The sequence below is a fragment of the Carettochelys insculpta genome, chromosome 5, assembly GCF_033958435.1.
Source record: "Carettochelys insculpta isolate YL-2023 chromosome 5, ASM3395843v1, whole genome shotgun sequence".
NCBI lineage: Eukaryota > Metazoa > Chordata > Testudines > Carettochelyidae > Carettochelys > Carettochelys insculpta.
Genome location: NC_134141.1, coordinates 113,584,013 through 113,599,737, shown reverse-complemented (window position 1 = coordinate 113,599,737; position 15,725 = coordinate 113,584,013). Strand labels below are relative to the sequence as shown.

General features: G+C 42.9%; 1 protein-coding gene across 1 annotated transcript; it reads left to right on the top strand.

Annotated features, from left to right (window-relative positions):
• The first annotated feature begins 4,367 nt into the window (after positions 1-4,367).
• ELAC1 (elaC ribonuclease Z 1) lies at positions 4,368-15,365 on the top strand. Its single transcript, XM_074994350.1, has 6 exons — positions 4,368-4,694; positions 4,949-5,035; positions 6,153-6,245; positions 7,376-7,554; positions 11,416-11,880; positions 14,026-15,365. Exons 4-6 carry the CDS (start codon positions 7,398-7,400, stop codon positions 14,493-14,495), a joined length of 1,092 nt encoding a protein of 363 aa, XP_074850451.1. The 5' UTR covers positions 4,368-4,694; positions 4,949-5,035; positions 6,153-6,245; positions 7,376-7,397; the 3' UTR covers positions 14,496-15,365.
• The last annotated feature ends 360 nt before the right edge of the window (positions 15,366-15,725 follow it).

The window sequence follows — 15,725 nt, the reverse complement described above, 5'->3', positions numbered from 1 at the left end:
CCCTTGCACTGCACCTTGCCACACTGGAGCATGGCTGTTACAGTCTGAGACTTCCTACCGAGGTGAGGGTCTAGATCTTGGCTGTAGTCAGCTCTAGAGGCCAATGCTGGATTTGAGGACTGTTGAGACGCCTGAAATGGGTGAGAACAGAGTAGTGGGCACTGCGAGAGGGCAGTATCTGGATGTGGACATTGCAGACCAAGGGAAAAACACAGGCCTAGAGCCAGAGGGTGGGTACAAGGAGAGCAGAGCGGTAACAGGCAAGACACTGCCTTGCAGGCGGCACATTCAATGGGCAGAGCTAATTCGCGGTGTGGCTGACAGAAGATGCCATGGCAGTGAGTCAGTCATCCTACATGGACAAAATTCTGTACTCTGGCCCATATGGTGGCTTTATTGCTTACTTTGCACTACCCACACTCAGAACTCCCATTTTTATCACTGGAAATGCTGTCAATGGACCAAGTGTGGAAAATGCAAAAGATATCCAGCATGGATCAGAGGTGAACCTTACCTCTTATCAGCCATTATTACAAGAGTGGCACTTCAGAAAATGGTATTCCATTCCTATTTGCTCCACAAATTAACGTTCCCCATCTTGTAGAAGTGACTGAAGATTGCTGATGAGCGTTAAAGAGAGCAGGTCAGTGACTGCCCCACTGTGAACTACTGAAATGTTCATCTTCCCCCAGGCTTTAAAGCAAGCAGGTAAAGTTTGACCTCAAATATACTTCTACAGTCATAATCATACCTGTTCTTTTGTATGTCTCTAGTTGTAGACCAGAAGTAACATTACAAAGGAAATCAGTGTCATTTTTCCCACTTTAGAGATGGGGAAACTGAGGAGCAACAGAAGTGATTTGACCAAGGTCCTCCTGCAGGACAGTGGCAGAGCCAGGCACAGAATCAGTCTTCTGAGTCTGATCCAAGGCTCCATCCACTGGGCCAGGATTCGTTTATTATTACAACTCCTTGCTGCTCTGACAGAAGTTCTGATGACAAGTTAGTTATGTTGCTAACCTAAAATTGCAGGAGAATTAAATTCAATAGAAGTTAGAAGGTCTCCATATTTTAAAAACAGTTTCATGGAAGAGATCAGCAATTCATAAACTGCGGGGTCCTGGCCCAGAGTGGATTTAAAGGGGATCTTAAGGTAATTTTAGAGCTAATTTCCCACTCTCATGTCTGCCCTGCTATCAGAGTTGGCTGGCCGGAGAGCAGCAGTTGGCTGGGTGCTCAGCTCTGAAGGCAGCGCCCTGTCAGTAGCAGTGCAAAAATAAGGGTGGCCATAAGTGTTCACTATAAGATGAACGCTTGGGTGGCCACCCAAGAAAGATTCTGATGCTGTCCACCTGGTTAGCAGAGTGCCCAGTGTCCACAACTGGCAGCATGTGTTTCTACTGGTGGTACACATCCACACATGCCTTGGTGCACATAACAAAATTTATTCCACATATGGCTGTAAAAATTAGAGTGACTATTGGTGGCCATAGCATACCATGCCACCATAATTCTGCACTGCTAACTTCAGACCTGTATGGCCAGAGAGTAACCACTGCTGACTGGAGGCCCAGGTTAGTAGGTGGCAGTGCAGAACTCCCTGGCAATACCATATCATGCCATCTTTACTTCTGTGCTGGGGCGTCTGCCTTCAGAACTGGGCTGCCAGCCAGTGGACACAGAGCTCCCCAGCTCCGAAGGCAGTGCTGATACCAGCAGCAGCATAGAAACAAGAGTAGCAGTACTGCAATCTCTCCTGCAATAACTTTATGACCCCACTCCACCTGCAACTCCTTTTGAGTCAGGATCCCTAACATTGTAACTCCACAAAATTTCAGATTTAAATAAATGAAGTAATGAAATTTATAATTTTAAAAATGCAACTGACCAAAATGAACCATGAATTTGGTAGGGCCCTGCCATGCAAGTCAATTTGTAAATTTTATAAAAACATGTATTGTATGTAATCATTAAAGCAAGCCACTGCAGGAACAGTATCAGGTAAACATTATGTATTTACTGCTGGTTATGCATTCAACTACTATGCAGGTCCAAACCTGCTCAATTTTGAAAAATTAGATAGCAGCAACCTTGCTCAAATTAGTAAATTAGTAACATCTTACTTTGATTCCACTAATGCATTCATCACAGGATCTATTTGTACATAAACACTCTCAAAACAAGTTTTGAGGCAGTGTTCACAATGACTTTAAAGTGTCAGGGATCATTACTGGTTTTATAAACTAGCTAGATTTAAAATCATAATGATTTGGAAGTCACCATCTGTGACCAATCTCATTCAAGAACTCTCCATTGAACATATAAAGTGGTTCTTGGAAAATGTTAAAGTAGACCCTGAATGTTTTTATAATATGTGAGAGCCTAGTGCATAGCGTAAATAGCATTCCTAGTTTCATTTCTGGCTGCAGTTATCTCAATTAAGACTGAATAAACAGAAGTGATAATATAGAGATTGCTATCACCAATGCAGAACATATACACCGCCAAAGTTCCCAGAATTATGCAATGAATTGAATAGTATGTACGTTTATCACTGTCCAATAGTAAATGAAATCAAAATGTCATCCTAACCAGTAACACAAACAAAGAATAGAGGTCCTGTGCTTTTGGGACAACAAGCATCAGTGCTGTTGTGAAGATCTGTTGTATAGAATAGCAGTTGTCCTCACTGTTAATGCAAGACAAAAAATTTGTTTACCTCTCTGTTTTTATCATGGGCTATTCTGCTGTAAAATCCTACTGCAGACAATATAACTGTAGTTGTACCCTGAGATAACTTACAATCTAGTTATTGTGGGTTTTTTTGAGGGTGGGAACTTTCTTTTTCCTCTGTGTTTATACAGTACTTTGCAAAATGATGCCCTGGTTTGTAGATGGGGCTCTTAGGTGCTATGATAATACAATTAATAATTAATAAACTAGTGAGGTCAACTTCACTTAGCTAGCTGCTGGTAAAACATAGGTCTCTACTAGGATTTTACATCAAAATAACTAACTGGTTAATTATATGAGGGTAAACACTCCACCTATTTCACAGTAAAGATAAAACCTGAAAGTGGAGGGTTAGGTCCATTAACGGCTATTAGCCAGGATGGATAAGGAATGGTGTCCTTAGCCTCTGTTTATCAGAAGCTGGAGATGGACTGCAAGAAAGAGATCATTACCCATTCAGTTCACTCCCTCTGGGGCAGCTAGCATTGACCACTCTCTGCAGACAGGATACTGGGCTAGATGGACCTTTGGTCTGACCCAGTATGGCCGTTCTTATGGCTGCAAATCCACCCTTGCGCTACTCTTTATGGAGAAGATAGAGGTTCAAATTTCATGGTGGGGAAAACTATTTCAGTGTCAGAATCCACCCTTGCCCCAGCTGTCCACCCACCCACCCGCCTCAGTCACTGACCCACTGTGCCACTCTTGCCACTCTGCCTCCACTGCCCAATGCTCTCCATCACACACCACTTCAACCAGTTCATTGACCCCACACATACTCCATTCCACCTGCCCCGCTCCCTTTGCTAAGCATGCCACCAACCCCAGAACCCTCTGTCACTCCATCCCAGCTGAGATCCCCCACCCCACTTGCTGACATCCTCTACTACCCTCACCAGTGTCTCCATCAAACACCTCTCCCCTCCAGTCACTGACTCCCACCACCAAGTGCCCAAGTCTCTCCAACACATATTCCAACCACTGGCCCACCACCACGTATTTCCCCAAACGGCTCTAACACCCACTCCCATCACTGACCCCTGCCACCAACCCCCAACCTTCTCCAACACCCACTCCAGTCACTGACCCCCACCACCAACCCCCCAACACCTGTTCCAGTCACTGACCCCCACCACCAACCCCCCAAGCCCCACTCCAGTCACTGACCCCCACCACCAACCCCCCAACACCTGCTCCAGTCACTGACCCCCACCACCAAACCCCCAACACCTGCTCCAGTCACTGACCCCCACCACCAACCCCCCAAGCCCCACTCCAGTCACTGACCCCCACCACCAACCCCCCAACACCTGTTCCAGTCACTGACCCCCACCACCAACCCCCCAAGCCCCACTCCAGTCACTGACCCCCACCACCAACCCCCCAACACCTGCTCCAGTCACTGACCCCCACCACCAACCCCCCAAGCCCCACTCCAGTCACTGACCCCCACCACCAACCCCCCGCCCCTCTCTAACACCCACTCCAGTCACTGACCCTGTCACCTCCACCAACCTCTCCATCACGGCCCTGCCGCCTCAGACCCACCTCACTGCCACTGCCACTGCCACTGCCCCTCCCGCCGGCTGACGGGCTCGCTCCCGCACCAAACCCGCGCGCGCCCCGGGGTAGGCGGAGTTCCGTGTCTGAGCGCGGGCCCGCCTCGTGCCTCGGCGGAACACGCTGCTGAGTCGGGGCGGGGGCGGGACGTTCCGTTTCCCGGGTGCGCTGGTGGCGCGCGGCTCCCCCTGCCCCCTTACAGCGGCCCGCGAGACGGGCCTGGGCTGCTGCAGAGAGCGGGCCTCGGGGAGGGGGGGTCGCGGCTCAAGGGAGTCCTGGAGCTCTGTGAGGCGGAGGAGGCCGGGCGCAGCCCGCCTGGGGAGGGGGTGCATTGGGACTGCCCCGCATCGCAGGGAGCGAAGACAGCTGCGCCGATCCTCTGCTGCAACTCACTCATGGAGGTGGGTGAGAAAGACTGCGGTCATTGGGTGGGCTCACGTGGCGGGGGCGCAGCACGCTGGGCCCCCCTGGAGCCACCCGCACCCCCGTGGCAGGGAGCCTTGCAGGCTGGGCCCCCCGGGAGCACGTCCTTACTCCCCTCCGTGGCGGGGAGTGGTTCAGGCTGGCATGTGGTCAAGGCTGGGTCTTTGCCAGGGAGTGCAAAAAACCCAGTAGTCATATAGCACTTTAAAGACTAACAAAAATAATGCATTAGGTGACGAAGTGTCCTGGGGCAGACCCACTTGCTGAGCTCTGGAGATACAACGTTTTCAGTACAGCACTGACCAAAGGACTGGAGCTGGTAAGTTGGTTCATCTTAGCAAAACACCCTTATTACAAGGCACAAGAAGAATCCAAGTCTGCTTGAATGCATTAAAGCACGTGGACACAAAGTGGGGATGTGACATTTTGTAAGGGAGGGGTGCAATGTGATTGCTCTTCCCCCACTCCCATGGCAGCTTCCGCTGTCTTGCCAACCCTCTGTTTTCTCCCCTGGGGTCCCTGCTGCTGCTGTCCCCTCCCCACCCCAATTGCTGCAGGGCCAATCAGAATGCGCGGAGGCCCTGAGTCAAGTGCGGGGGGCAGCCAGCAAATTCCTGGCTTGGTAAGGTACCCTGCTGGGGATCTTTCTTGGTACCTTCCTGAGATCCTACCCCCAAGCACCCTTGCTCCTTTGGGCCTGTAGCACTCCCTTCCCAAGTGTCCCATGCCCATCCTGAGTGCACCTCCCACATCCTTTCCTGTGGTTCTCCCACAGGTTGGGGGTGGGGGCTGGCTAATTGTGGGGGTGAAAAGTGGGGCACGATGTAAAAAGTGTGCTCACCCCTGCATTAAAGGGTGTGAACAAGTAATCTTCTCCAATGATCAGTGGTTCTGATTCTTTATGTAGAAATCAGTATACTCTTCTCAATTTATCAAAATATATTTTAGGCTGGGTTTACACTAGCCACAGAAGATCAAATGCTTAGGTTCGATCTTCTGGGGTGCTGTTTCCTGCAGGTGCAAAATGGCATGTTCCAGCATCAATGTCGAACCCAGAACTCCTTGCGAGCTGCAAGGATTAAGGAATGTTGTCAGGAAGACAGGGACCGATGTTGACGGCTTCAAAATCAATTTTAGGTACATAATTGGTGTACCAAAAATTGCATAGCAGCTGTCAGCATTCTTGGTGAGTGTAGACATTGCCTTAGTTACTGTCTTATGTAATTTAGAAAGGGGCTGCAATTTTATGTAGGGATTTTTATGACTTCACTTTGTTCTATACACTAGCATTAGCTAACATATCTGCACGGACTAGGACATAAGGTTATATGACAGGAACATCTTGTAGTAGATCAGACTCAAAATTTAGGCTTTTTTTAATGTAGTAGATAGTTGTATCTGGGCCAATTTAAATAATCCTTTTTCTGTGCTTGCAGAAATTAAAGTGGTGCCATTGTGGAACTAGCATGATGCTTTCCCTGTGGATTCGATGCCTACTCTGTTAAGACTTTTTGTACCCCTACAGTGCTGTAAGTATAGGGACAGCTAAAAGCAATGCACAGAGCCATATGCAAATACAAACTTTTTATCTGCATCTGCAACAATGAGCCATGGATATCCGTGGATTTGCAGGGATCTAGCCTTGTGCTCCCTGCTTAAAGCATTTAAAGCCCATCGGAAAATTAGGTCAATTTAACGGCATCAGTTAGGGGAGTGAAAAATCCACATCCCTGAGGGAGCATTGTTAAGCTGATCTAAATTTCCTGTTGACATAGCTACTGCTTCTCAGGGAGGTATATTTGCTATGCTGAAAGGAGAAACCCTCCCATTGGTATGGGTAGTGTCTTTGCTAAAATACTACAGTTGCTCAGCTCCGCCACTCTTGTAGTATAAGAGTAGACAAATACCTTGACCCTTGGGGTAAGGTCACCTTAATTACACTGTGCAGAGCTATGGATTTTTCACACCCCTGACTTGATGCTGACTTAACTTTCTAGCGTAGACCAGGCCCAAATACAATCACTGTTGCTAAGAGATTCTTCTCTTCCAAATGCAATGTGAGCATAAACCAGTATAATGTAGTCCTTCTGAAGATGACTTTAAGAGGTGTGAAATTCCCTGTTCCTTTTTGCTGTGTTGAATATTGACTGATGTCAACAATGGATTTTAAATGTGTTAATTACTGGTCTAGCCTCTACAGTTAGAAAGGACAAGTTGGGGGAGAAAGAGAGAAAAGTCCATGGCATTGGGACTAAAGTACTGGTGAAAGAGGAAATGAATATGAACAAACACAAAAAAGGAAGAGAGAAATGGGTAAGGAAGACCAGCAAAAGGCAGGAATAACAATGACTTTAAATGTGAGGATATCCTTCCAATTGATATTGAAGGGGACAGTAAGATTCTCTCCCTTAAATAAAGGCCATATTCTACCCCTTGACTTGTGTGCAAACCTCTCATTGACATCATTAGGAGATACACTGTGAATTGGCTGTTCTAAATTTATACCCAAGTCCATGGATTACATTTAAAAATGTAATTTAACCTGTCAGTGGAATGAGTTTGATAACTTCCATTTAAAGTAAAGCCCCAGTTAGTTGTTTGCACTTATTTTGCAGAAAGGAAAAAAAACAACAGACTTACGATGATATATTTATTTTAGGTGGTACACTGACTTGGGAAAAATGTCCATGGATATAACTTTTCTGGGAACAGGCTCCGCATATCCATCTCCAACAAGAGGAGCTTCAGCTTTAGTCATTCGTAGTGAAGGAGAATGCTGGCTATTTGATTGTGGAGAGGGAACTCAAACACAATTTATGAAAAGCCGTCTTAAAGCAGGTCAGTGCAATTGAAAGCTCTTGTCCTAAGAGACAGGTGTTTTACGTCTCAGACTGCAAATACCTTTTCTGTTTAGGCATGTGTTGTCTAAAGAACTCTGCATATGTGAATGAATGTCACTAATTACTTTATTTTAGGTAGGACCTTTTGATCCTCCTGTGGAATCCTCCTTTATCACCTTTTGTTGCACAATTGTTCTCCAGAACACAGGCTTTAATCTAATAGAAATTTCTTTACTTTCTGGTTATAAGTTCCAAAAATTAATTGTATTTCAATCTGTACACTGCCATATTCTGCATCTGCAAGCAGTTCTGCACAGTATCTTGACATATGAATGGTCTCATTCACTTTAGTGGGGTGTTCAGAAAGCTGCAATTGTTGATGGACATGTCAACATTAAAGTTAATTATTTCTTGAGCGATCACTTAAATATATTTGCTGTGCTGTCTGCTTATCCCAAAACACTCCCAGCAGCTGTTCAAGTTTCAAGAGTCGTAATTGCTTGTTACCTAGCTGCCAAACTATTCTTTCCCCAGCAACTTTTACAATGCAGTTGTGTTGTTCATATAAAAATTATGGCATATCCAAAACTGCATAGGGGACAGTATGGAACTTAATGTCAAAACAAGCAAAAGTATCCTGCTATTTGTGCGTTATTTGTTTTTCTGTTTTATTTAACTAAAAACAAAAGAAATGGTAGCAGTATTTTATAGGTTCATCACTAGATGGAGTTGGTGAAATTGTTGATACTGCAGGAAAGTGTTCAGTAAATATTTCTGTTCTATATGTGGAAAGAAGCATGATGAGGTATTCCTATCATGCAAAAATGAAGTACTTTCCAGTTCATTAGTAGCTAAAGAGGATGAAAGATGTTATCTGGGAGGACAGGGGACAGCAACTTTTATCTGAAGGCCTGTCAGGGTAATCTGCTGGCTAGCCTTGAGACAGTTTGTTTATGCTATCCCCGTGGCTGCAGTTTATGGCCAAAAGCCTAAAGTTACCAACCACTGTATTAGGCGATGATAATTTTAAAATTAGGCTTGGATAACTAGTGCCCAAGAATTGGCCGAGGATCTATGCCCTGCTGACATTAATTTTTAATAAATCTTTCAATACTAGCACAATGGCAGAAGATTTTAGTAGTCCTCATGTTGTACCAGTATTCACAAGGAATGACAAAAAGGATAAGTAAGTTTGGTTGACAAAGGTAACTGCATAAATATGAGTTTGATATACTATTATATTTTCTGCACACAGTATCAATAAACCACAAGTTAGTGGATTAAGAAGTGCCTAATTTATCTCAAAAAGCATCTGTTAATGCAGAATGATCCTTGACTGAGGGTATTTTAGTGGGGTTCCACATATGGATCACTGCTACGCCCAGTGCTATTCTGGACTTTCATTAGTGATGTAAGAGTTATTTATAAAATGACTGCTGAGAATCCTCTAATTCTAACAAAGTTGTCAGTAATGAGGACAGAGCAGTCTGGATTGCACGCTGTGTCCAGTCAGCCAGAAGTAAAGTTATACATCTAAGAATGAAGGTCGTACCTGTGGAATGGGAGACTGTACCATGGAAAGTCAGCAACTCTGAAAATGCATTATTGGTCATAGTGGACAAGCAACTCAATGTAAACTCCCAATTCAGTTCTGTGGGAAAAGGGCTAATGAATCCTTTCATGTGTAACAGGAGTAATGAGTAGGAACAAAAATGCAGTTTAAAAAAAGAGAAGAAAAGTAAAAAAAAAAAACAAAAAACCAAACCTCTGTAAATAGCATTGGTGAGAGCAGTGCTGGAACATTGTCCAGTTCTGATGATGACTTTTTTTTAAAGTTGAAAAATTGCAGAGGGTGCAGAAAAAAGCTCTAATATACTAAAGGACTGGAGACAATGTCTTATACTGGCCTCTGAAGAACTGTGTGGTTTATCTAGAATAAAATTTAGTTTATAATAACGGTTCTCACACGGTTGATCAGGACCACAAAGGGGCTCAGGACCCTGTTTTAATGGGGTTACCAGGGCTGGGATTTGAATTGCTGAGGCCCCAGGCCAAAGCCCAAACCCCACTGCCATGGCCAAAACTGAATTCTAAGCCCCACCACTCAGGGATGAAAGCAAAATCGAAGGGCTTCAAATGTACATGGAGGGCACCGGTCACAACCCCCAACCTGCCTAAGGCTGAAGCCCCTGGACTTCAACTTTGCACCCCTGTCCCCAGCCCCACATCTGGGGCGATGGACTTTGACAGGATTAGACTGTTTTTCCTTGCCTGGGGTCATGTAGTAATTTTTTGTCAGAAGAGGCTCATGATGCAATCAAGTTTGAGAACACCTGGTCAATAGGACCCTTCACAGGGAGAAAATATGGCTAGTAAAGGGCCCTTTAATTTAGCAGAGCGAGGTATAATAAGAACCAAAGGCAAGAAACTGAAGCCAAATCAGAAGGAAGGCACAAATTAACAGGTTGGATGGCTTGACCATAAGTTATTGGGCTCAACTCATGGGTAACTGGGATAGACAGAAGGTCAGACTAGATCAGAGGTCGACAACCAAAAAAGCAAGAAGAGCCATTTTTTCCAGTTCAGTAAAACCTCAGTGACTCAAGAGCTGCAATGCATGTGAATATGAGACAGTCCTTAGTAAATAATGTCAAACCATACTTTTTGTAACGCCTATTTTAAGAAGAGCACGCACACAGTGATTTGTAGTGCAATACATGTTTACTGCATGATGTTCACAAACTTTTTACATATTCTATTTCCTCACACCCCACGTGTTTGTACCATTGTCTTCCTGACTTTCACTCCCAAACCTTCTCTCTCCCTGGAGGATGCTAGAGCAGGGTTATCCAACATTTCAAGATTGCATACCTTTTGCTATTTAGATATGAGTTGTTCATTTTGGGGCTTTTAGATGTTTATTGAGAATAATCAGGAGGGTGGGTGTTTTTTTTTTAAATAAACTTTGCAGTTATAGTATAGGGAGCCACAAAAAAGTCCTTAAAGAGCCACAGGTTTCAAACCCCTGGAGTAGATGATCTAATGGTGCCTTTTGATATGAAACTGATTAAATCCCCTTAATTGAAATTAAGATGCTGCAGAAAATCTAGTATTCTATGCCAGAATGTACTGCCAGCTTACTGTGGAGTACGTGAAATCTTAGTTATAAGTTGTGCTACACAGCTTGTGGAAGGGCCTCTTTGCATGTTTGGAATGAAGTTAGAAACTAAAACAAATGTAGAAATTCTACCTCATGCTTCTCACTGACCCACAAGATGGTCTGACAAAGTTCTGCGTCCATCCAGAACTTGTTTGCATGTTAATGCAGCAAAGGTCACCATACTAGTCTTTTTTTCCAAGTTTCCTTGCTCTTAAAATGAATTTTGATCAAAACTTTGAGAGACACACACACTTTGGGGGAAAAGACCAAAACGAGAAGAGTGACAAATGTAATTTTCGTTCAAATTTTCAAATTTTCATTCAAAAACATGAAAAATTGAAAAAAAATGCAATTAAAAACCCTTCACTACTTTGTTTTTTATTTAAAAATAATTGAACTTTTTTTTTTGTAAATTTCCCACAAAATAAGGGCATTTTTCAAGGGGCTCTAAATTAGCTGCTGTGAGCGTAAGTGTAGCGCTGCACTTACTACCAGGATTCCATCTAATATTTTTCCATCCAAGGGCAGAATAAATTTTATGTGTATCAAGGCATATGGGGATGTGCACAACCAGTTGAAACATATGCTGCCAGCTGTGGGTGCTCTGCTGGACAGCACTTGAATCTCTCCTGGGCATCTGCCCAAGTGCGCAGCTTACAGGAAACACTACTTATTACTGTTTCTTTTTCTTTCAATCAGGTCGAATTACTAAGATATTTATAACTCATCTTCATGGTGACCATTTTTTTGGTCTTCCTGGTCTTCTGTGCACAATCAGTCTTCAGAATAGTTCTACTACAACCAAGCAACCTGTTGAAATCTATGGACCATTAGGACTACGAAACTTCATTTGGAGATCTCTGGAACTCTCCCACTCACAACTTCTCTTTCCTTATGTGGTTCATGAACTGGTACCTACACCAGATCAGTGCCCTCCAGAAGAATTTAAAGAACTATCTTATATTGACAGAGATGTCTTTTCCAAAGAAGTGCAAGGGAGAACACTTCATCTGGATCCTGTAGAAAAGTCCTATGCACTCGTCAACAATCAGCAGTTTGTTGTGAAAGCATTTCGATTATTTCACCGCATTCCTTCCTTTGGATTTTTAGTGGAGGAGAAGCAGCGGACTGGTAAACTCAATGCACAGAAGCTGAAAGACCTTGGTAACTACCTAGCTTCATTAATTTTTTTCCTTTAATTCTTGTGATTTGTGGATGTTGTTTTTTAAAATTTATGAATATTCTTACACTGGAGTTGATACACTTAGTCATAATAGAACTATGTGATTAACTACATTTTTATATGGTTACATTAATTGCCAAATGCTTATTAAAATTTCTATGGCACCTACTCTGATAGTGTGTAAGCATGACGGTTACAATGTGACTGTTGAAAATGGGTATTAAGGTATACCAAATGTTCAGACTGGCAGCTGATTCACATTCTGAGGAATTGTAACAAAACTATATTCTTCCCTAATGTCTGGATTGTCTTCTGAAAACCCCTGTAAGGAAGCTTAGTGAATCAAAACTGTGTGCATTCGTCTGTAATACAATCTGAAATGAACCACTTCATTCTTCACAAGAACTGTGAAGATTCATATTCTAGAACTATTTTTCCCCCTACAGATGCATACTGGCATGATAATTAAAGGATCGAAAACCCAGCAAATTCATTGGGGCTCACAGAGAAAGAGGACATAAACCTGTCCACAGAGTATAATTGGGGTGGTGGGGAAGGAGAGGTGTATCAGCTTCACAATACACAACTTTAAATTTGTTGTTGGTTTTTGTTCTCTTGAAGTACAAAATAAATGAAGCAGTTTTTGCAAGTCCTGGATTTGCAAGATTTATGCTATTCCTCTGGCTTTTGAATGGACTCTTTGAGATACCCTTTGTGTGCCACACTCCAAGAGTCAGATGTCAGAGGGGTAGCCATGTTAGTCTGTAGCTGCAAAAACAACGAGAAGTCCTGTGATATGTTATGGACTAACAGATTTTTGGAGCATAAGCTTTTGTGGACAAAGATCTGCTTCATCAGATGCATCCCATGAAAGCCTATGCTCCAAAAAATCTGTTAATCTACAAGGTGCCACAGTACTTCATTGTTTTTGCAGATACAGACTAACACGGGTACCCATCTGATACTTGTCACTATGCAAGGCACTGTATTTAGTCGTATGGAGTGAGACTGCAAGAAGTCTCCCTCTTCCTTCAGCATAGACTAAGGAGACTTACTGATGAACTTCTGGGGCGTTAGCAGTCTTGCTTCCCACAACTGAGTTCTACTCCATGAGTCCAATTGAGAAAGACTCCTGGTTAAAAACTTGTACACTCTGCATCCCAGCTGGTACTTGCAGTTATAATCCAAAAGCCTTTTCAAAAACAGAGTAGGATTTATAAATTAGCTGGAACACAATATTGGAAGTCCTTAGGGTGGCATGCATAGACGTATAAATGTTAAAGAATAGTCCGTTCTGATGAAACCACAATTCACCAGCCACACTATGGTGAGCTCCATTTTTCAGACATGCTCCCTCGCTGATTTCCTTAGTAAGTTCCTCGGTAGAGAGCTAGCTTCCTCCAAGCCCAGAAGTCTATATTTTATTCTTTAATGGACGTGACTGTCTTTTTTTTTTTCCCCCCCTCCAGAAACTGCTATGCTGAATTCAGGGCCCCATTGCCAGAGCTTGGGTTTCTGCTCAGCTTCCCTGCTGAGAAGAAATAATTGTACTACCTTTGGTACAATCTGTTGTCTCTAACTCTCTTGATCTGGATCAGTTTCAGCTAGTTTCTTAATGTCTGTCTGGGAGATGGGGTAGCTCAATGGTTTGTGCATTGGCCTGCTAATCCCAGGATTGTGAGATCAATCCTTGAGGGAGCCATTTTGGGATCTGGGGCAAATATTAAAAAAAAAAAAAAAGGTAGGGGGTGCTTGGTTCTGCCAAAAGGGCAGGGAACTGGACTCGATGACTTCCTGAGGTCCCTTCCAGCTCTATCAGATGTGTATCTCCACATATTATTTATTATTATTTATTCCACCCAGAGAGCGACGTGATCCATGCATGTCTCCACTAGTTCAGAAGTAGTGTTTACCCCTTTTTCGCCCACGGGATAGAAGACTGAGGTGCACATAGGAGTCATACAGATATTCCAGAAAATTCCCACTTTGCTACACACTAGTACTTAGTTTGTGAGGAAAGCATGCCTTAAGAATAGGTTAAATGTAAAATTTGACAGCATTGCAACATAAACCATGTTTATTTTCAAAACATGAAAAATAACCCTACCCTTTCACTTGACTTATAGGAGTTCAGCCTGGTCCGATATATGGGAAACTGAAGAATGGTGTTACAGTTGTCTTAGAAAATGGAATAACCATTTCTCCTTCAGATGTCTTGGATGAGCCCATTCCTGGAAGAAAAATTTGTATTTTAGGTGACTGTTCAGGTGTTGTTGGAGATGCAGCTATGAAACTCTGTTACGAAGCAGATCTGTTGGTTCATGAAGCCACATTGGATGACACCCAAATGGATAAGGCCAAAGAGCATGGTCACAGCACTCCAAAAATGGCAGCTGAGTTTGCAAAGTTGTGTAAGGTTAAGAAACTAGTTCTGACTCATTTCAGTCAGAGATATAAACCAACTGGTCAAATTGGAGAAGGAGATATTGATGTCAAGGAACTGAAGAGACAAGCAGAATCAGCACTGAATGGTCAAGAAGTAATTTTAGCTGAAGATTTTATGACAATGGAAATTCCAGGGAAAAAGCAGAAGTAGCATCTGGCTATATAATATGACACAAATTAGCTTACTGTTTGAATGTGAGTTTACAGCTAGAGCTTCAGGTATCCAAACTGGTTCCTCAGATTCCAGATGAAGAAAGAAATTGCATTGCTAGGATAACATGTTCAGTTGCCAGAGAAGGACTAATTGCTTGATTTACTCGTTAGAGTGTTTCTAATTTAATGATCCACCTTGCAAGGTGCCTAATGTCCTCAGGTCTCATCAACTTCAATGGCATTTGAAGATGTTCTGCACCTCTGAGAAATGGACCATTATAGAACAATATGGCTGTTAACTTGGCCAGGTAGATACCTGCCCTACTAGGAAGAAGAGTGATGGAAAAGCAGACTACTAGTCAATTTCACGGCCTTAACTGAAATAGATGTATGGCTAGCTAAACTAGAGAAAACATAAATTCATTCTTTGTTTGTATAAATAAAACTATTTAAATGCACAGAATCATATGGAGCCAAAGCAAAATATATATTGATCATCTCAACACTTAGCTACAAATCTAAATAACGTTATTTTAAAAGTAAATGCAACATCTTTTAACTTGTCTTTTTGGAATCAGTTGTGTAGGTGTTTTATAAAGATGTTTAGCTAAACAGTCTGGAAAACTTAACTATATAGGCAGAAATCTTCTAAATACTAGACACTTTTTGTTAGAACTTCAGATTCGTTCGTCATAAAATAGAACTTTTCTCTTATTTACATTTCTTCATGAATCTTAGTGGTATACCAGTGAGGACTTTTTAGGCTCTCAAACTCATGAGCTTTTGTATAAAATATTTTCAGTAATTATTTAAATGTTTTTATGTAGAAGTAGTATTGCATAAGCTAATAAAATATTGATGATTTTGCCACTTTTTATAGATTACTGTAATCATTAATACATAAACACTACAAATTAGTATGCTCACTATTGTACAGTCATAAGATTATCTGGTCTAATTCCCTGTGGGATTTGTTGTCTATTTGACCTTACCTGACATCGGTTTGCTTGAAAAGACCACTAATTAATGAAAATTCTTCACGTAAATTACTGTACTTCCTGGCTGTTAAAAGGAAACTAGATTTAAATTAGGCTCAGAATTAAAATTCTTCTTCGAGTGGTCCCCGTGGGTGCTCCACAATAGGTGTCGGGCTCGCCCGGCGCCACAGATCGGAATTCTTCCAGCCGTGTTTCCTGGATCGCGCATGCGCCGGCACGCGCTGCTCCCC

Bases quoted from the DNA above. Each gene is read 5' to 3' on its own strand.
- ELAC1 (XM_074994350.1), top strand. From the start codon at position 7,398: ATGTCCATGGATATAACTTTTCTGGGAACAGGCTCCGCATATCCATCT. The intron at 7,555-11,415 runs GTCAGTGCAATT...TCTTTCAATCAG, and splicing joins GAAAAGCCGTCTTAAAGCAG to GTCGAATTACTAAGATATTT. The intron at 11,881-14,025 runs GTAACTACCTAG...CTTGACTTATAG, and splicing joins ACAGAAGCTGAAAGACCTTG to GAGTTCAGCCTGGTCCGATA.